The sequence below is a fragment of the Capricornis sumatraensis genome, chromosome 1 (assembly GCF_032405125.1).
Source record: "Capricornis sumatraensis isolate serow.1 chromosome 1, serow.2, whole genome shotgun sequence".
NCBI lineage: Eukaryota > Metazoa > Chordata > Mammalia > Artiodactyla > Bovidae > Capricornis > Capricornis sumatraensis.
The window spans coordinates 238,594,443-238,616,356 of NC_091069.1; the positions used below are offsets into that span (position 1 = coordinate 238,594,443).

Consider the following 21,914-nt stretch of genomic DNA (forward strand, 5'->3'; position numbering starts at 1 on the left):
GTCAACAGAGGAGTCGGAAATGCAGTACTTAGGTGCAATTTCAAAAACAGCAGAATGATCTTTGTTGATTTCCACAGCAAACCATTCAGTATCACAGTAACCCAAGTCTATACCCCAACCAGTAATGCTGAAGAAGCTGAGGTTGAATGATTATATGAAGTCCTACAAGATCCTTTAGAACTAACACCCAAAAAAGATGTCCTTTTCATCATAGACTGGAATGCAAAAGTAGAAAGTCAAAAGATACCTGGGGTAATAGGCAAGTTTGGCCTTGGATTAGAAAATGAAGCAGGGCAAAGACTTACAGAGTTTTGCCAAGAGAATGTACTGGTCATAGCAAACAGCTTCTTCCAAAAAGACAAGAGCCGAATCTATACATGGACATCACTAGATGGTCAAGAGCAAAATCAGATTGATTATATTCTTTGCAGCCAAAGATGAAGAAGCTCTATACAGTTGGCAAAAAGAAGACCGGGAACTGACTGTGGCTCAGATCATGAACTCCTTATTGCCAAATTCAGACTTAAACTGAAGAAAATAGGGAAAACGCCATTCAGGTATGACCTAAATCAAATCCCTTAAGATTACACAGTGGAAGGGACAAATAAATTCAAGAGATTAGGTCTGATAGACAAACTGCCTGGAGAACTATGGACAGCAGTTTGTGACATTGTAAAGGAGACAGGGATCAAGACCATCCCCATGGAAAAGAAATGGAAAAAAGCAAAATGGCTGTCTGGGGAGGCCTTACAAATAGCTGTGAAAAGAAGAGAGGTGAAAAGTAAAGGAGAAAAGGAAAGATACAGCCATCTGAACGCAGAGTTCCAAAAACAGCAAGGAGATAGAAGAAAGCCTTCCTTAGTGATGAATACAGAGAAATGGAAAACAACAGAATGGGAAAGACTAGAGATCCCTTGAAGAAGATTAGAGATACTGAGGGAACATTTCTTGCAAAGATGGGCACAATAAAGGACAGAAATGGCATGGACCTAATAGAAGCAGAATATACTAAGAATTGGTGTCGAGAATACACAGAAGAACTATACAAAAAGATCTTAATGACCCATATTACCACGATGATGTGATCACTCACCTCAAGCCAGATATCCTGGAGTGTGAAGCCAAGTGAGCCTTAGGAAGCATCACTACGAACAAAGCTAGCGGAGGTGATGGAATTCCAGTGGAGCTATTTCAAATCCTGAAAGATGATGCTGTGAAAGTGCTGCACTCAATATGCCAGGATATTTGGAAAACTGAGAATGGCCACAGGAATGGAAAGTGTCCCAATCCCAGAGAAGAGTAATGCTAAAAAAGTTGAGACTGCTGCACAATTGCACTCATCTTACACTCTAGCAAAGTAATGCTCCAAATTCTCCAGGCTAGGGTTCAACAGTAAATGAACAGTACCGATGGTAAAGATGGATTTAGTAAAAGCAGAGGAACCAGAGATCAAATTGCCAACATACATTGAATCATTGAAAAAGCAAGAGAATTCCAGAAAACCTTATGCTTTATTGACTATTCCTAAAGCTGTGACTGTGTGCATCACAGCAAACTGTGGAAAATTCTTAAAGAGATGGGAATACCAGACCACCTTACCTGCTTCCTGAGAAATCCGTATGCAGGTCAAGAAGCAACAGTTAGAACCATACATGAAATCACGAACTGGTTCTAAATTGGGAAAGGAGTATGTCAGGGCTGTCTGTTGTCGCCCTGCTTACGTAACTTCTATGCACAGTGCATCCTGTCAAATACTGGGCTGGATGAAGCACAAACTGGAATCAAGAATGCTGGGAGAGATATTAGTAATCTCAGATATGCAGTTGATACCACTCTTATGGCAGAAAGTGAGAAGGAACTAAAGAGCCTTCTGATGAAAGTGAAAGAGGAGAGTGAAAAAGCTGGCTTAAAACTCAACATTCAGTAAACTAAGATCATGGCATCTCGTCCCATCACTTCATGGCAAATAGAAGGGGAAACAATGGAAATGGTGAGAGGCTTTATTTTGGGGGCTCCAGAATCACTGCAAATGGTGATTGCACTATGAAATTAGAAGATGCTTCCTCCTTTGAAGGAAAGCTCTGACAAACCTAGACAACATATTAGAAAACAGAGGCATTATTTTGCCAACAAAGGTGTGTCTAGTCAAAGCTATCGTTTTTCCAGCAGTCATGTTTGGATCTGCAAGTTGGACCATAAAGAAAGCAGGGTGCCAAAGAACTGATGCTTTTGAACTGTGGTGTTGGAGAACTCTTGAGAGTCCTTTGGTCTGCAGGGATATCAAACCAGTGAATCCTAAAGGAAATCAGTGCTAAATATTCATTGGCAGGATTGATGTTGAAGCTCAAACTCCAATACTTTGGCCATCTGATGCAAAGAAATGACTCCCCTGATGCTGGGAAAGATTGAAGGGGGGAAAAGAAGGTGACAACAGAGGATGAGATGGTTAGATGGCATCGCTAACTCAATGGACATGTTTGAGCAATCTCTGGGAGTTGGTGATCAACAGGGAAACCTATCGTGCTGCAGTCCATGGGCTGGCAAAGAGTCAGACAGGACTGAACGACCGAAATGAACTTACTGAAAAACAACTTCAAGGCCAGAATATTTGCTGTAGTTTTATTACTTGAGATGGTTCCAAAAGTTGTCAATATATATCTGTTGCATGACAGAATAAGAAATATTTTAGTACTTAAGTTGAAGGAGAAGTTCAACATGCAGTTTGTCCAAGTAGCATTTTGTTGAACATGATTTCTGGGGAAGTCTAGTCTTGAGGTTGGTAATAAGAAAATGTCAAGACAGGGTTGTGTTTGGGGACAGGGTTCCAGCACTGTCATTATTGTACAAAATAGTAAATCTTTTTCTTTTCATACCTTGTATAAATTAACTTGTACTTTTCTGTTTGCACTTTTTAAAAAATCAGTACAAACATTGTAAAGCTTTTGAAATTATCTCTTACCTATAACAGTGCTAAATTCCCTTTCACAGGCTCAAACATAATTTGAGATCACTCTCCATAAGGCAAATATGCCTGCATTTAATTTTGCTTTCCCTCTTTTTTTATTCAGTCTACAAATAAGAAACCTCGAAAATCACCAGGAGAGAAGAGTAGAATTGAAGCTGGACTTAGAGGAACAGGCCGTGGAAGAGCCAATGGGCACCCTCAACAGAATGGTGAAGGGGAACCTGTCACATTATTTGAAGTGGTGAAGCTGGGGAAAAGTGCAATGCAGGTAAATTTTAAGTGTTTCTATTTTACTAATAAAGCAATATAATGTCAATAACATGTAAAACCTGTTAGTGTATATTTTGACACTTTTATACAATTGTTGATGTGTAGTCAAGTTTACTAAGGGTTTTTCTTTACTTATTTTGTAAAAGTGTCAGGAAAGGCATATTGTTTAATAGTAAGTTAATGTTACAAGTTTTAAATTGCATTATGTTGACTAAAATAATTTGCAGTATAGTAGGAACTGCCTGAGAATTTGTATTGCGTCAATCGTGTATATTTTTAGAATTTGACTTAATGTAAGTAACATATGTGTATTGAAGAATATTTGAAAGAAGAAAGGGTATAAAAAAATGCCTAAGTAGTGAATTAGAAATAACCACAGTTAACATTTTATGGTTATTTGTGTTTGTGTGATCTTTTGTAACTTCTTACACTGTTTCTTCTGCCCTCATTCACTCAATAAGTGTCATTAAATAGTCTCGAAGAGCACATCTTTACTGGCTTCTAATTCATTTTAAGGATAAATATAAGTATTATGATTCCTTTAGTGTGTGTTTACATTTTCAGAATATTTTAAAACTTATTAATCCTTTGTATTTAGTTCCTTACATCTTCTTTTCATTTTAAAGGACTAGAGGTAAAATTATTTTAAGAATATTTCTTAACTCTGTAGTAATAAATACCATTTTATTCTCCAGAATTTGTACTAGTTTATCTTTCACCAGAAGTTTAGCTAGCAATTGGTTATTTTATATTTAAGAATTATTTGGCAATATAGATAAAGACTGTAATTCATTATTTTAATTTCCATTTTTTAATTACTAATGATTATATGTTTAATCTTTCTGTTTTGGTTTTGCTCATTTTTGATACTTCATTTTTCAATTTAAGTGTGAAAGTTGGGTAATTTATGAAACAGATTTACTTTTAGAGCCAAAGCAGGCAACTTTCTATTAATATACCTTTTATTTTTTACATGTATTTCTTTTTGAATTCCTTAAGGGAGTTTAATGTATGTTACCGGATTGATTTGTTCAGGAATCTTGGAATTTCGTATGGGAAGGAGAGGGTGTTAGAGTGGTGTGATGATGCTAAATATTGATGATGCTAAGTGGTGAAATATTGAATTCCCAGTTATCCAAAGCGATGGATAACATTAAAATATATAATTTTGAAATATATTAAGTGATTTTTAGCCATTAAGCTTGATAGTTTCTATTGCAGATACAAACTGCAATAAAAAAATTGTTAACAGGCTATAGAGATATTAATCAAAATCTATTTATTGCCTCCCATCCGTAGGTAAAGACACAAGCAGAAAATCAAGGAAATTAAATTCTAAAATTCCATTTCATTATTTTGCTTTCTTTTCTCATGCAATAGTTTATTTTTCCATCTTTTATTTAATATGAATAAAATCTTCAGTATTTATTGTGAAGAAAATTAATCGTTTGATTTTGATATACACTAGTGATGAGTATAAGATTTTTTTCTTTTTCACCCATTATGTTCTGTAGTCTTCATCTACATTACTCTTCCCTATCACTGTTTTCATACTTTATTCTTTATTCTCTTTTTAAATTATTTTGGATTCATATTTTTATAAAGGGTAAAGATTAGTAGTCAGAACCTTGGTACCTTCCAGAATTTGGTTTTAACTCACTTTTTCAACTTTTCTCACTATTCTATTGAAAGTGACCCTATGCATTTTCTATTTTGCTGTAATTTTTTATTATTTTATGTTTTTGTTTCCTAGCTGTATTCATATTAATCTACAAACTGCTGTAATTTTTTTCATTTTATTCAGCACTCTGTTGTGGGCATTTTTTTCCAGTGGATTAACCTTAGAATTTTCAACGTTTATATTATCTAATTAGTTTTCTGTTGGACTGCTTTATTGTTTAAGAAGAATAAGTATATTTAAGATAACTATTTAAGAGTAGTTTTATTCTGTTAAAAATAGTACTACTTTGAAGATCTTTATATATCCTTATGAAATATTGCCTGTAGGAATGCTTTGTAATGTAAATTCCTGAAAGTGGTTACTGAGCGAAAGGAATGCTTAAAAATTCATGTTTAAAAAATTAATGCAGGTCTTTTAATGAAGCTGGCACACTAATTTCACTGTTTATTATCCCTTCATTTCAAATATAAAGTAATGAAAGACAAAGTGCTAAAAAGAGGGTAGGCATTAATGGGTTTAAAAACTAAATGTTTCTGTGGTTTATATAGAAAAAAACTACCTAGTGGTCAGCCTTAGGTTTAAGGTAGCAGAAGTAGTTACTTGTAGCCAGGAGTTTGGATCTTGTATGTTAAAAGGATGTAAAGTGCTTCATGAAGTGTGTATGAATAAAGTTAGGCTTAAAATACATGAAGCCAGGGCCTAATATGAGACCCCATACTTGGAAGGAGATGGAAGAAAGCCACTGATAACTGTTGAATAGGCTAAGGCTTGTGTTTCAGGGGATCATATTAATAAATATCTTTGGTTAGCCTTGAGACTCTGCTTTATGCTTATCATCCATGTAGTTAACTAATAGAGACTCCTTTACTACTCATGATGGCCCTAGTTTGGATACTGGCTTATGCTAAAACCCCACTTTTTGAAAATCGTGAGATGAAGGAAAGGGGAGGACAGACATAGTCCTTATAACCAGGACCTGAATTAAAATGACTACTTTCTTGGTTGGTGAGGGAGTCTTTAAAAATCTCCTGTATCATCTTAGAGCAGGAAGTTCTTTTTAAGCCCACTATATGATCTAGTTCTCCATGAAGTGAGTAGATGGAGCAGAGATAATCTCAAAAACATAGGAAGGGGTAAAACATAAAAGAAATAAGTATGTTTAAGTTTCCATAGAGATGAAAGAAATTCTGCTGTTGCTGCTGCTAAGTTGCTTCAGTTGTGTCCGACTCTGTGTGACTCCGTAGACGGCAGCCCACCAGGCTCCCCCGTCCCTGGGATTCTCCAGGCAAGAACACTGGAGTGGGTTGCCATTTCCATCTCCAATCCATGAAAGTGAAAAGTGAAAGTGAAATCGCTCAGTCGTGTCCGACTCCTAGCAACCCCATGGACTGCAGCCTACCAGGCTCCTCCATCCATGGGATTTTCCAGGCAAGAGTACTGGAGTGGAGTGCCATTACCTTCTCTGGAAAGAAATTCTACCTAATACTAAAAAGGAAATAAACTTAGTAAATAGGTTTTTCTGAGGTTAAAAAGCCACATTAGATGCCATCCAAGGAGAATTCAAGAATTGGCATTCATTAGGCATTCATTCAGAATGTAGCCCAGAAATAAAAAAGTAAATATGAAAGAGCAGTTGAGTGACTTTGATGTGGATTGAAAGGGTTCCAGAATATGCAGGGGAAGAATTCCAAGGGAATAGAAGAGACATAGGTTTTGAAGAGGTAGTCTTTTAGAAATTTTCAGTCACATTTCCTTGGATCTAGAGTTTGCTGTCAGGAGTAAGAAAGATAAGTGAAAATCATTACACAGGCATTCCTTGTTTGTTTGTTTTTTTCCCCCCTGAGCTTCACAGATACTGCATTTTTCACAAATTGAAGGCTTATGGCAACCCTTCATCGAACAAGTCTATAAGCACCATTTTCCCAGCAGCATTATCTTTTAATTAAGGTATAGGCAATGATTTTTTAGACATAAATGTTTCTGCACACTTAATATAATATGGTGTGAACATAACTTTTATATAAACTGAGAAACCAAAAATTCATGTGACTCACTGTATTGTAATATTTGCTGTGATGCAGTGGTCTGAAACCAAATCCTTAATAGGTCTAAGGTGTGCCTGTACAGTATAATTGTAGAATATTGAGGCTTGAAAGAAAGTCTTGAAATATTTCATTAAGGAACCTTAATATTTCATTAAGAACCTTTTTGCTGACCACAATGCAAGTAAGATTGAAATATACAAAATACATTCCTTTTCTACATTACATCATAGTCACAAATCTGGAAAGGCACTTTTAATTATTTCATGCAGTAAAGAGTTAAATAAACTGTTGAAATGTGAATGTTAATAAAAGCAACGACTTCCCGCAAAAGCACTAATTAGCAATAATAGAAGCAATTTAAAGAAAGAAAAATAGCAAACTTAAAGTAATTAGGAAGAAAGGAATAAAAAAAGTAGAAATGCAAATTAAGTAGAAAAAGAAATGATAGGTCTGCTGATTCAAAATACTGGCAATTTGAGTTCAGTACACTTCAAAACTTACAGATTTTATCTTAGGAATGCAAGGGTGGCTTAATGTTAGAAAGTCTTTTACTATTATATAGCACATAATCATATCAAGGGGAAAATTGATGTAGAATGTTTATAAAAATCATTTGATAAAATAGTAGCTGATACAGTTTGAACAATAACTCTTTGTGAGTAAACCATCAAGAGGGAAGTTCCATAGTTTGGTAAAGGCTATCACACAAAAACATTGTAGCTCACGTCACACCATTTTTAACAGGGAAGTTTAGATGTATTCCCAGGAATAAGCGCTAGAGTATAATAGTTGAAAATATAAAATTATCCGTATTTGCAGAATATGCAATTGTCTATGTAGGAATTTCAATATAACCTAGACTATTGAACTAATGAGTATTCAGTAAGACTCCTAGAGAGAAAATTAACACTATAAGAAAAATCAGCATTCTGTACAGTAGTAATAAACAGTTAGAACACTTTAGAGCAAACAGTAGGCCATTTAAGAAAATAGGAAGAAGAGTGAATAAAATTTGACATGAAATAGATTAAAATTCTGTTTCATACTGTTCATTTGAGTAGCATAAAAGTATCTGGAAAGTACTAAAAGTCAGTAAGGACGCAGAGTACCAACTAGTGGGAGTACAAATCTGTATAACCCCTTTGGAGAAAAATTTGACAGTATTAAGAAAGGTTAAATGATCTATTCATTTTTCCTTCATTTAGCAACTATTTAATGAGTACCTACACTGTGGGCAACACGTTTTTCTTTCTTATGTCTTTCTTTTTTTAACTGGGATACTTTGAATAAAGGGAATTTAATTCCTAGGTATAACTTCTAGAGAAAATTTTATGTAGTTTTATAGATGAGGCTCATACAGTAATTTCTGTTGTTAATTTGTAATGGTGAAAAGAAAGACAAAGGAAGTAAAAGTCTGTGAACAGAACAATTGATGAATAAAATGCGGTATATTCAGACAGTTAAATTTTCTATAACAGTTAAAACTAGTGTGAACTAGAGCTTTAGGTACCATTATGGACAGATTTTAGAAATGCATTTTAAGGGACAAAGCAAGCTGCAGAATGATACATAATATATAGTACTACTTATATAAACACATACCTAAAGGGATCAGACAGGTGTATTTGGACCACTATAGCAATAACCGGAAAAAGAAGCAGAAAGAAACAAATATGGCTGTAAAATATTAACTGTTGTTGAAACTGGATGGTTTATACCTTCTTATCTATCTTATTATTTGAAATAAAAGTGATAGTATATTGCCAATATATTTGAAAAATGATTGTATCCTGTCCCCTTTGGAGAAGTGACTTGTGAAGGCTTTGGAAAGATTGGTTTTAAAGACCCTAGTTTCTTTTATTTATCCAGTATTCCATAAACCTTTGACTCCTACAACTATTTATGACCATTTTGTATTTTAGTCTTTTCTCCTTACTGGAATTGTGAAAAATCAACTTTACTGGCTTAATAGATATTTGCTATATACCTCCTGTAATTGGATGTTGTGCTAGATATTTCCTGAATGTATAGAAATAAAACCACAGTTTTTCTCTCATGGGGAACAGGTATTACAGAATACTTTAATAAAACAGATATATAGAATAGGTTGAAAACACTAAAAATTCACTTGCGCCTGTCTAGAGGACAGGGTTATTATGGAAGTCTTGCCTGTATAACTGAAAAAAATGTGACCTGAGACATGAAGGATGAAAAGGAGTTAGCTAGGAGGTTAGCAGAGGGAACTTCTTATAGCAGAAATGCAACACACAAAGATAAAATCTCTACCCCTACAATGGAAGCCATAAGATGTCCATAAGAGTAGAACTAAAAGAGGCTAGATTCTAAACATTTAGCTTTTTTGTGAAATTGATGGCATTTTAGTAAGAAAATGAGATGATCATATTAGCATTTTTAGAAGTACCTTTCTGGAAACAGTTTAGGTGATGATTTGGGGTGTGTGAGGTTGGAAGCAGAGAGACTAGTTAGGAGGCTTTTTTTTTTTTTTAATGCAATTCGTAAGTAATGAAAGTTTGAATTTATAGTGTCAGTGAAGGGGAAGAGGAAGAGAAAGGGACTGATTCCATAAATATTAAGGCTGCAAGATACTTCTGAAAGATGAGAAAGAGGACAGAATCAAAGGTAATTCCTATTTGTTTGACTTGGGGATATTCACTGAAAGGAAATTTGTAAGTATATAGGTGTTAATGATGGGTATGGGAATAGTTTGGTTTGGACATTTTGCCATTTAGGTGCATGACACTGACTACATACTGAATTTTGGAACATTCAAGCTATTATTCTGTTATTTGTTGCTTTAGTAGTTATGAAGTAGTATTATAATGAATTTCTATAATCCATTTGTATTTGCATTTTGTACCCCAGACTTCATCTAAAAAAGTTGGGCTACAGTTGATTCATTCAACAGAAATTCATTGAGAGCTCTTGTTTAAGGCATTGGATTAGGTACAAGAGATACAGTATGAACTAAGCTTGTCTGACCCTTCCCTTCATAGACCTTCTAACCATAGATGGGAGAGGAAATTCTGCATAAAAGTCAAATGGTCTGTTAATATACTATTATAAACTGTTGATTAATGCTAAGAAAACTCCATTTGGTCTTAATGTACAGATATAATACATTTTGTGAATAAGGAAGTGGATTAAGCCTATAAGTGAAGTATACTCAATGGCTCAGCTTGGCTTCCTATTTGCTTTAGATAGATGACTATGAAGATAAAACTGATTTTGTCTGTTGAAGTTGTGATTGGGAAAGACACAGGTATCTTAGGGTGTTAGTCTGTGATTAGTCATACTCTTTTAAGGAGGAAACTTTGTTCTGATGCTAAATAAAAGTATAAACTTTTACAGGACATTCGTTTCTTTTAGTACCCAACTTACAAATGGGTTAGATGCCACATCTCAAGGTATCAAATGCAGGGGAGTTCTCCCCCAAGGTTTGTGTAGGTGAGTTTTACTTACTTTATGATGACACCAAGGAAAGTGAAAAAGCACCTATGAGTTTATTAAAATTACACCTGTTAACTTGTGTTTCAACTGACTGTTAGGTAGTGACTGTATGAGAATTAAATACTTTTCTGAGCTGTTAATTGAATGGATTAATATGTCCATAATAGTTTTAAAATTTCTGAATGTTCATTAAAAGCTTAAAAGTTTTAAGTATTAAAATAGCTGACTCTTGAGAGTCCCTTGGACTGCAAGGAGATCCAACCAGTCCATCCTAAAGGAGATCAGTCCTGGGTGTTCATTGGAGGGACTGATATTAAAGCTTAAACTCCAATACTTTGGCCACCTTATGAGAAGAGCTGACTCAAATAAGAGCTGGATGCTGGGAAAGATGAGGGCAGGAGGAGAAGGGGACGACAGAGGATGAGATCATTGGATGGCATCACCGACTCGATGGACATGGGTTTGGGTGGACTCTGGGAGTTAGTGATGGACAGGGAGGCCTGGCGTGCTTTGGTTCCTGGGGTCACAAAGAGTTGGACACGACTGAGCGACTGAACTGAAAATAGCTGAAGAATGTCGTAAGAAGTGTAATTATAGAAGAATTGGTAATGAAACAAACCTTAAGAGACAAATACTATTAGAATTTAGAACTATTGTGTGAAATGAAAAGGAGAACTTAGAACTATTGCGTGAAATGAAATTTTATAACAAAGATGGTCAGGAAATATTGAAAGAAGGAAGTACTACAATGATGATGAGTGAAACCTTATAAAACTAAGCAAATACATAAATACTTGAATAGGATCAATGTATCAGTGTAATATGAGAAATACCTGGTTATAAGTACAAACACTATAGTGACAGGATATTGGGATATAGGACTTAAAAATCATGAAAAAAAATGAAAAGATTTATTCTGATTTTTAACAGTATCATAATAAAATATCTAAACTTAATGTAAAACATTTAGATTAAGTTTAGGTGATGGTAAACGTGGAAAACTGAAAATAGCCATTGTTTCAATAATAGTCTATATCCGTTTCTCTTATATGTAAAATATCTTAGGTGATCTTTGCAATGGCAGTAGGTAGACTGACGGAGCATCAAAATTGTTAATATATTTTAATACTTTAATAATCTGGTGGCTCAGATGGTAAAGCATCTGCATGCAATACGGGAGACCTTGTTTCGATCCCTGGATCGGGAAGATCCTCTGGAGAAGGAAATGGCAACCCACTCCAGTACCCTTGCCTGGAAAATCCCTTGGACGGATGAGTGTGGTAGACTACAGTCCATGGGTCGCAAAGAGTCGGACATGACTGAGCGACTTTCACTTCACTTCACAAGGAATATGTAATCATAACTATAACAGCTAAGTTTTGATACTTATAAAAAATGAATATTACATAATAGAAAGTCACCACAGCAGCACAATTGTAGTCTCTACCCAAGGTAGCAGACATTGGGTCCTGTTTTAAATCCGGTGATTATATTTTCAATCCTATTTCTCATTCCTCTGTCTTGACCCTTGTGGACCTAATATTTCTACTAATGATGATAGCTATCCACATTACATGTTACATATTCCATGAATAAGTTGATGTTTTAGGGATGGGGTGAGGGAGGAAGTCCTTGCTGGTGCCAGGCACTGGGCTCTTGAGATGAACTGCTTCATTTTAAACCTCTTAGCTCCTGTAGATAAACCATGCATGAATGGCCACAAGAATGGTCAAAGCCTGGTAAGTAAGGCCTAGCAAGCATACCTTTGTGGACATTGACTGCCTGCAGAGTCCCAAATGTGACGGAAATGTTGTTTGAAGGCCTACCAGTGCAACTAGATGTAATCGTGTTGGTGAACCTGGGTGGCATCCATGAGTTGGAAAAAGAAAATCTGAGTCTTCAGCAAAACACCCTGTTGCAAAGACATCACTGCTAGCATGTCTGTGGCTTTTAAACTCAGACTGGGAAGTTGAGCTTCAGTGATTCTTTTGTGACTGCTGCTGGCTAAATTCCAACTATATGCTGGCATTACAAGCAGCCCACCATCTATATTAAGCAGCAACAGAGCACTTTTTAGAAGATCCTAGATGAGATGGACAGTGGATGAGATGGACATTCCTAGCTCTGCCTATTTTGAGACAAGGGTAGGGTTGAGTTACTCTTCTGGGTCTAGAAGTCTCACTGTGTACTTAAGTCCCCTGCTGGTAATCTCTACATGGATAAGAAATCCAGCTCAACTGCCGTGAAACTTTGACAGCTAGTTCCAGTCACTGTGATGGTCCTGCTGGCCATGGTTGTTAGCATTGCAATCCTGCTGACCAACATCAGGAGGAAGTTGGGAAGTACAAGAAGGCAGGAATCCAGGACTGGGAAACTGAATATACACCCCAGCATATGTTTATAGTGGAGAGAGTCAGAGAACAGTGTTCAGACCACTTCAGGGGTGAAATTTGATTCTTGACTCAAGGCAGGTATTGTACTTTCTTCACCACCATCCCATTCTTCTCACCTGCCTGTCTCCATCCTAACAGTTCTTTTCCTAGGACTATCTTTCTTTCTGGCTTTGTGTCCCAACCTCTTTTGAAGACCCATTTCTAATATTCCTTCTTATTCCTAGTCCTTGGATAAGAAATCTGATTCTGTAAAAGCAGACACAATAATGTCATCTTTGATTGTGCTTAAAATAAAAGGTTAAGATTAATTAAGAAGGAACGCAAAAAGGCAAAATGACTGTCTGAGAAGGCCTTACAGATAGCTGAGAAAAGAAGAGAAATGAAAGGCAAAGGAGAAAAAAATATATCCATATGAATGCAGAGTTCCAAAGAATGACAAAGCCTTCATAAGCGAATCAGTGCAAAGAAATAGAGGAAAACAATAGAATGTGAAAGACTAGAGATGTCTTCATGAAAATTAGAGATACCAAGGGAACATTTCATGCAAAGATGGGCTCAATAAAGGACAGAAACAGTATGGACCTAATAGAAGCAGAATATACTAAGAAAAGGTGGCAAGAATACACAGAACTAACGACCCAGATAGCCATGATGATGTGATCTCTCACCTCGAGCCAGATATCCTGGAGTGTGAAGCCAAGTGGGCCTTAGGAAGCATCACTAGAAATAAAGCTTGTGGAGGTGATGGAATTCCAGCTGATTTATTTCAAATCCTAAAAGATGATGCAGTGAAAGTGCTGCACTCAGTATGCCAGCAAATTTGGAATACTCAGCATGGCCACAGGAATAGAAAATGTCAGTTTTCATCCCAAGCCCAAAGAAAGGCAGTTCCAAAGAATGTTCAAGCTACTGTACAATGCACTTATCTCACACGCTCGGAAAGTAATGCTCAAAATTCTCCAAGCTAGGCTTCAACAGTATGTGAACCATGAACTTCCAGATGTTCGAGTTGGATTTAGAAAAGGCAGAGGAACCAGAAATCAAATTGCCAACATCCATTGGATCATAGAAAATGCAAGAGAATTCCAGAAAAACATCTATTTCTGCATCATTGACTATGCCAAAGCCTTTGACTGTGTGGATCACAACAAAATTGTGGAAAATTCTTGAAGACATGGGAATACCAGACCACCTGACCTGCCTCTTGAGAAATCTGTATGCAGGTCAAGAAGCAGCAGAACTTGACATGAAACAATAGACTGGTTCCAAATTGGGAAAGGAGTAAGTCAAGGCTGTATATTGTCACCTTGCTTGTTTAACTTATATGCAGAGTGTACATTATGTGAAATGCTGGGGTGGATGAAGCACAAGCTGAAATCAAGATTGCAGGGAAAAATATTAGTAATCACAGATATGCTACGACATCACCCTTATGACATAAATCAGAAAGAAACTAAAGAGCCTCTTGATGAAAGTAAAAGAGGAGAATTAAAATTCTGGCTTAAAACTTAACTCTGAGAAAATGAAGATCATGGCATCCGGTCCCATCGCTTCATGACATATAGGTGGGATAAGAATGGAAACAATGACAGACTCTTTTTTTGGGCTCCAAAATCACTGCAGTTGGGGACTACAGCCATTAAATTAAACGATGCTTGCTCCTTGGAAGAAAAGCTATGACAAACCTAGACAGCATATTAAAAAGCAGAGATACTACTTTGCTGACAAAGGTCCATCTAGTAATAGCTATGGTTTTTCTAGTAGTCATGTATGGATGTGAGAGTTGGACCATAAAGAAAGCTGAGCACCAAAGAATTCATGCTTTTGAACTGTGGTATTGGAGAAGACTGTTGAGAGTCCCTTGGACACCAAGAAGATCCAACCAGTCAATCCTAAAGGAAATCAGTCCTGAATATTCATTGAAAGGACTGATGCTTATGCTTCAATACCATGGCAACCTGATTGATGTGAAATACTGACTCATTGGAAAAGAAAGAAAGTGAAAGTGAAGTCGCTCAGTCATGTCCGACTCTTTGCGACCCCGTGGACTGTAGCCCACCAGGCTCCTGCGTCAGTGGGGTTCTTCAGGCAAGAACACTGGAGTGGGTTGCCATTTAAAAGACCCTTGTTCTGGGAAAGATTGAAAGCAGGAGGAGAACGGGTCAACAGAGAACGAGATGGTCAGATGGCACCACGGACTCGAGGGTTATGAGTTTGAGCAAGCTCCAGGAGTTGGTAATTGGCAGGGAACCCTGGTGTGCTACAGCCCATAGGGTTGCAAAGAGTCAAACATGACTGAGTGACTGAATTGAACTCTTAGTCCAAGGATAAGAAATCTGATTCTCTAAAGGCAGACAAATTAATGTCATCTTTGATTATGTCTAAAATAAAAAGGTTAGGATTACATTCTAGAATCATTTAAAAGTGATGGAATACCTTTTGAAGGCTTAGGTAAATTTAGGTGAGAAATAGCTGTTTCTCAGTACATTACAAAGAGAGAAGTATCATCTTCATCCTGAATTATTTGCTGGTACTACTTATTGATGAGAAGAAAATTTGGCTTCATTTGGGGTTGCATAATGGCCATATCATTGGGGCCAAACCACAACACATATGCTTCTCACTTGGAATATTAATTTCGTTGCCTAAACACATTTTTATTTTTTTGCAGAAGACTGTCAGGAACTGTCAGCGTTTATTCTTCAGCTTACCTCTATTATAGCTGATATTAATAGTGTTTTATTATATTAAAATATTTGTATATACTTTGTCACTAGTATTTTTGTGACTTTCTTAATATTGCAAACTTAATGAAATTTAGTAAAATGTGAAGAAGACATATAACGAGAGAGTTTGAACTTGCATCATAATAATGCCAATAAAAGAAGAGAAACCTGTATATATATATTTTTTATCCTGTGTTAGCTTTTACGTAAGAGGAAGCTGTTTTAAATAGAACTTCAAATAGTAATTAGAGAAATGAAATAGTTTCTTTAGTCATGATATTAACATACCAGGGTACACACCTTAGAATCATAGTAACTTAATTTTAACTTCAGAAATGTTCTGCTTTTATAACCCAAGGTTTTTCCCATAAATGATTAAATTTTTATACAGTAATCATTGTTGATCCATTTTAGATATTTGACTGGGTTATTTTTCAACTCCTTTATTGTTTAAGATTCATGGTCACATATCATTATTTTGTGCCTATGTTAAACTGACACTTGGAACTGTTCCAGACTATTTCATAATCAGTTTAGCGCCTTAAGATGCTTAGGTTATTTGACAACAGTTGTAACAAAGTTCCAAACATAAACTGTATACCTTGCACTTTTTGTGTTGCATAGATTTTGAAGTATTAGTATTGTTTACTGTTTCTCAAAGATACATGTATATTTACATTTATCTTCTGGTTACCAACCACAGTGGAAAAATGAGCAAGTGAAGACAATCTTGTTCTGTTATTTGTTGAGTGATGTCAATATTTTCAGAAGAAAAGATATTAACGTTAAAGTAAGTTTCTGATTCTTTCCTGAGTCTGTCTAATTCTTAGGGCTTCTCTGGTGGTCAGAAGGTAAAGAATCTAATGAAGGAGATACAGATTTAATCCCTGGGTCAGGAAGATCCTCTGGAGAATGGAATGTCAATGAATCCACTCCAATATTCTTGCCTGGAGAATTCCATGGATTCTTAACCACCAAAAAATTGTAAAGCAGTCATCCATCAAATAAAAAATAAAGAAAAATTTAAAAACTAAAGAATATTTGAGCGGGTTGCCATTTCCTTCTCCAGGGGTCTTCCTTACCCAGGCATGGAATTGGTGTTTTCTGCATTGGCAGGCAGATTCTTTAATGGTGTGCCCTTAGGGAAGTGTAAATAAAGATGTATTGAGGTATAAATGAGATTTCTTAGCATTTCTTCTTTTGTCCACTTCAATAAATTTGGATTATGTGCTCTTGTAGTTTCTTTCTATATATACTAACTAATCATGTATAAAGCAGAACCTTTCAAAAAATATTTCCAGGATTTGTTTCTAAACTGTTTTAAGAAAATTATATATATGTTGATAACATTCCTTATTCTTTTCTGGCTTTAGTCCTAAACCTTTGAAAAAGTGAAAGTGAAAGTCATTTAGTTGTGTCTGACTTTTTGCGACCCCATCGCCTATACAGTCCATGGAATCCTCCAGGTCAGAATACTGGAGTAGGTAGCCTCTCCCTTCTCCAGGGGATCTTCCCAACCCGGAGATTTAACCCAGGTCTTGTGCATGACAAGTGGATTCTTCACTTGCTGAGCCTCAAGGGACACTCAAGCCTTTGAAAATGGAAGACAAAAAGGATTTTCCTCCTGTTGAGGACTTTTGATCTAGTACAGGATTTCTTAACCTGGAGTCAAAGCTATAATTTTTGATAAGCATGAACAGAGATGAAGAGAGTGATAACAAATTTGAAATTGATTTTGAAAAAGTAAGTACATGGAGAAGAAATAGTGGTTGTCAAATATTTTAACACTGCTCACAGAAGCTTTGGAACATCAATTTCATTCCAATGGCTTCTCTTCCAAAAGAATATCAGGGGACATGTGCTCGATCCCTGGTTGGGGAACTAGCATCCTGTTATACAGATTGGCCAAAAAAAGAGAGATCAAGCCTTGAGCCTTTGGAGTTGGAGCACTAACTCCAAGACCCTAGACTACCAAAGAACTAACCCTAGGGAGTATCAAATAGTGTGAACGGACACAAAGGAAACCACTTGAATAGAAGACCCAGCATCACCCAACTACCAGTAGCACCCTGTGCAGAATGCCTCATCTAAACAAGAAACAAAACAAAAATACAAACCCAATCATCAGCAGACAGGATTACCATTCCACTTGCTCATAACTGGAAAAAGAACAACAAAAATCTCAGCACAAATCTCACCCTATATGAAGCTTACACAAACCACTCGTCCAACCTTAGGAGGACAAAAACCAAAAGGAAGAAAAAATTCAACCTTCAAGCCTGGGAAAAGGAGACCTCAAACACAGTAAGTTAAAAAAAAAATAATAAAAAAGGCAGAGAAATACTACACAAATGAAGGAACAAACTAGAAACACAGAAGTCCAAATAATTGAAGAAGAAACAAGCAAATTACCTGAAAAAGAATTCAGAATAACAAGAGTAAAGATGATCAAAAACCTTGAAAGAAAAATGAAGAAAATGCAAGAATCAATTAACAAAGATCTAGAAGAATTAAAGAATAAACATACAAACAACACAATTACTGAAATTATACTCTAGAAGGAATCAGTAGCAGGATATCTGAAGCAGAAGAGAGAATCAGTGAGCTGGAAGATAAAATGGTGGAAATAACTTCTGAAGAGCAGAGTAAAGTAAAAGAAAAGAACTGAGGATACTCTCAAGAGTCCTCACAGACAATATCGAACCCATCAACATTCGAATTATAGGGGTCCCAGAAGAAGAGAAAATGAAAGGGTATGAGAAAAATTTTGAAGAGATTATAGTAAAAAATTTCCCCAACATGGAAAAGGAAATAGTCAATAAAGTTCAAGAGACACAGAGAGTCCCATATGAGATAAAACCAGGAGAAACACACCAAGACACATACTAATCAAACTAACAAAGACTAAACACAAATAAAGAATATTAAAAGCAGCAAGGGAAAAGCAACTAGTAACAATACAAGGGAAACCCCATGTTTAACAGCTGAGCTTTCAGCGAAACTCTGCAGGTCAGAAGGGAATGGCAGAATATATTTAAAATACTGAAAGGGGAAAATCTACAACCAAGATTACTATACCTGGTAAGCATCTCATTCAAAATTAATGGTGAAATCAAAAGCTTTTCAGACAAGCAAAAGTTAAGAAAATTCAGTACCACAAAGTCAGCTTTACAACAAATGTTAAAGGGACTTATATAGTCATGAAATACAAGAGAAGAAAAAGATCAACAAAAGCAAACCCCAAACAATTAGGAAAATGGCAGTAGGAACATATATATCAATAATTACCTTACATGCAAATGGATTAAATGCTCCAACCAAAAGATACAGACTGGCTGAATGGATACACAAACAAGCCCCATACATACACTGTCTACAAGAAACCCACTTCAGACCTAAAGACTCATATAGACTGAAAGTGAGAGGATGGAGAAATATATTCCATGTGATTGGTGCCATTGACTCCTTTTCAATAGTTGTAATCCTTTGAGGGTTATGATTACTTGAAACAATGCAAACTAATCTGACATTAATAGTTTTAAAAAGTATGTATGTTGTGTTGTTTGTAGCATCTTTGTGCTCAAATATGAATGCTTTCTGACTACAGAAATTCTGTACTGTATGAATACATATTTTCAAGAAAGTCACATATTTCATATGCTCTAGTAAAACTCCAACTTTCACTTATCACTCAAATGCTTGTCTAGATATATTTCTTGTTAGCTTTTCCTTGTGAACTTTGATGTCTTATACATTAAACTTGGTTGTGCTTAGGTCTTTACTTCCTGTCCATTTTAAGTAGGTCTGACAAATGTTAATCTATATTTTTACTAAGATCCTATATTTTAACTGAGAAGAGTGTGATTAACAGGGTTTTTCTGGTAGATATGATAGGAAATAATTTGTATATAATATCCATGGCCTAACTTTGGTTTTGAAATACCAATACTTCATAATTTAGTCATTTTGATTTCAGAAGGTACATTATAGACATATATTCAATACTTGGAAAATGTTGTTGCCAACTTTATGACAACATCTCATGCATTAGCTGCAAGACAGGTTTATTTTCACTACAGTCATCAGTTTTAATAAGCATGTCATCATATGCACACATATATCTTAGATTTTTATGCTGTAATATCACTTCCTTGTCATTTATAGCCAGCCATTTCACATCTTTTCCACATACTGATACAATAGTAGGTTATTTTTAAGTTATACTAAAGACTGGCAAGAATTTTTTTAAAGGTGTTACTTAAAAACTCCTTTTAGAACGGTTTGGCTTATGAAATGATATTTACTCATTGCAGCCATGAAATTGAAAGATGCTTACTCCTTGGAAGAAAAGTTATCACCAACCTAGATAGCATATTGAAAAGCAGAGACATTACTTTGCCAACAAAGATCTGTCTAGTCAAAGCTATGGTTTTTCCAGTGGTCATGTATGGATGCGAGAGTTGGACTGTGAAGAAAGCTGAGCACCGAAGAATTGATGCTTTTGAACTATGGTGTTAGAGAAGACTCTTGAGAGTCCCTTGGACTGCAAGGAGATCCAACCAGTCCATTCTAAAGATCAACCCTGGAGTTTCTTTGGCAGGAATGATGCTAAAGCTGAAACTCCAGTACTTCGGCCACCTCATGTGAAGAGCTGACTCATTGGAAAAGACTGATGCTGGGAGGGATTGGGGGCAGGAGGAGAAGGGGACGACAGAGGATGAGATGGTTGGATGGCATCACCGACTCGATGAATGTGAGTTTGAGTGAATTCTGGGAGATGGTGATGGACAGGGAGGCCTGGCATGCTGCGATTCATGGGGTTGCAAAGAGTCCGACATGACTGAGCGACTGAACTGAACTGAATAGATTGTAGAAGGACTCAATCGATCCCAGAGTAAAATGGAAGAGAAGAAAATAGTTAGGATGACTTTAACTCCACTTTTCTACTAACTTGAACATTTAATTCCAGAATAACTTTGTGTTACTGGTTGAAGCTAGCCTCAGTAGCACAAAGCAGTTGAGAATCCTGGCAAGAGACTGAAAAGGTTTAGGACAGTCTTTTCTAGTGTAATTAATAGTACCCCCTTTCACCTTTTAAGTTTTTCTAGTTTGGGTGATAAATTGTAATGGCACTCCAATAATTGGTAAAGAAATTAACTGATGATGAAGTTACAAGACTGAAGTTTATTGATGAGGCTCAAAAGGCACAGTATGGGTATAAAACGTTGTGTTTAATGAATAGAGATCATGCCAGGGAGTATGGAAATTTAATGATTTCAAAGGGGAAGTAGTTCCTCAGTGTCTTAGATGTATTTGGGGAATTTGAATTTAAAATATTGATGGTTTTTCAGATGATCAGAAGTAAAAATTATGTATCTTAAGATATTGGATATATCTTTATTAACATTCTAGAATTGGTTCGGGATGCTTTGATTGGGGTGGAAGGGAAGACTTTGACCAAGAAACAAAGGTTCAGTTACGTAAGGGAGAGAGAGAGGGTAGGGGGTGACCCTAGGGGATCATTAGTGTATCATAAAAAGGGTGAGTAGTAGAAAGGTAAGCCAACCTGGCAAGGATCTTAAAGGCTGATGAGTTTTGAATGCTGATAGAAACAGGGTGGCTTTGGTATAAAATTAAAGCCAGTTAACATAAAACACAAAAAAGGAAGTATGTAGTATTATGAAGCCATTAGGGAGAACAGCCAAGTTTCAGATCGCATCAAGGATATAGAGACATTGAATTGTTTAAACGTGTAGAGGAATTTTACAGTAAACTGCTAGTTCTAGATGTTTTCAGAGAAAATAGTTGAAAGAAAAATCAGTTGGAGAGTGAATTAAGAGAAAGAAACCAAAATCTGTGTAGTATTCTAGAGCAGGAAAAAAGTGGGCTAAGTGGTTTTAATGTTTATAAATGATAACAAGGTACATAGTCATTTTAAGAGATTTGCTGACTTGAGTTTTCAGAATAAACATGGCTTAAGATGATTTGAAAATTCAGTGCATTCAGTTCTCCAGGTATTTTTAGCTTTGATTGACTTAAAACTGAGCCTTATTAGACAATAGTGGGGAAAATGCTGCACTGTTAGAAGAGAAAGTTTTCATTATTCAGCTGAGATGGTCTTGAGAGTCACTGAACATCTTTTACCTATAGTTTCCTTATCAGTGATTGTTATTGTGCACATTAGGCTCCTTGTGAGAGTAAATAAGGCTAATTTATGGCAGTGTTGTGATACAAAATATTTTAGTCATACTTGTTTTATGATAAAATTCAAAGCTCACCTTTCAGTGAGACTTAATGTTGTTTTGATTCTGTGTTTTGGGCTTGTATTTGTAAATATTACAGGGGAATTTTAGAATGCATCATGCT

General features: G+C 36.0%; 1 protein-coding gene across 2 annotated transcripts in view; it reads left to right on the top strand.

The window, feature by feature from the left end:
- The window catches only part of STAG1 (STAG1 cohesin complex component), a 322,933-nt gene that overhangs the window by 25,471 nt on the left and 275,548 nt on the right, over positions 1–21,914 (top strand). For both annotated transcript variants that reach the window (XM_068987932.1, XM_068987933.1), the window contains exon 3: positions 3,069–3,233. In XM_068987932.1, coding sequence (XP_068844033.1) covers positions 3,069–3,233 — 165 coding nt within the window. The remainder of the gene's footprint in view (positions 1–3,068; positions 3,234–21,914) is intronic.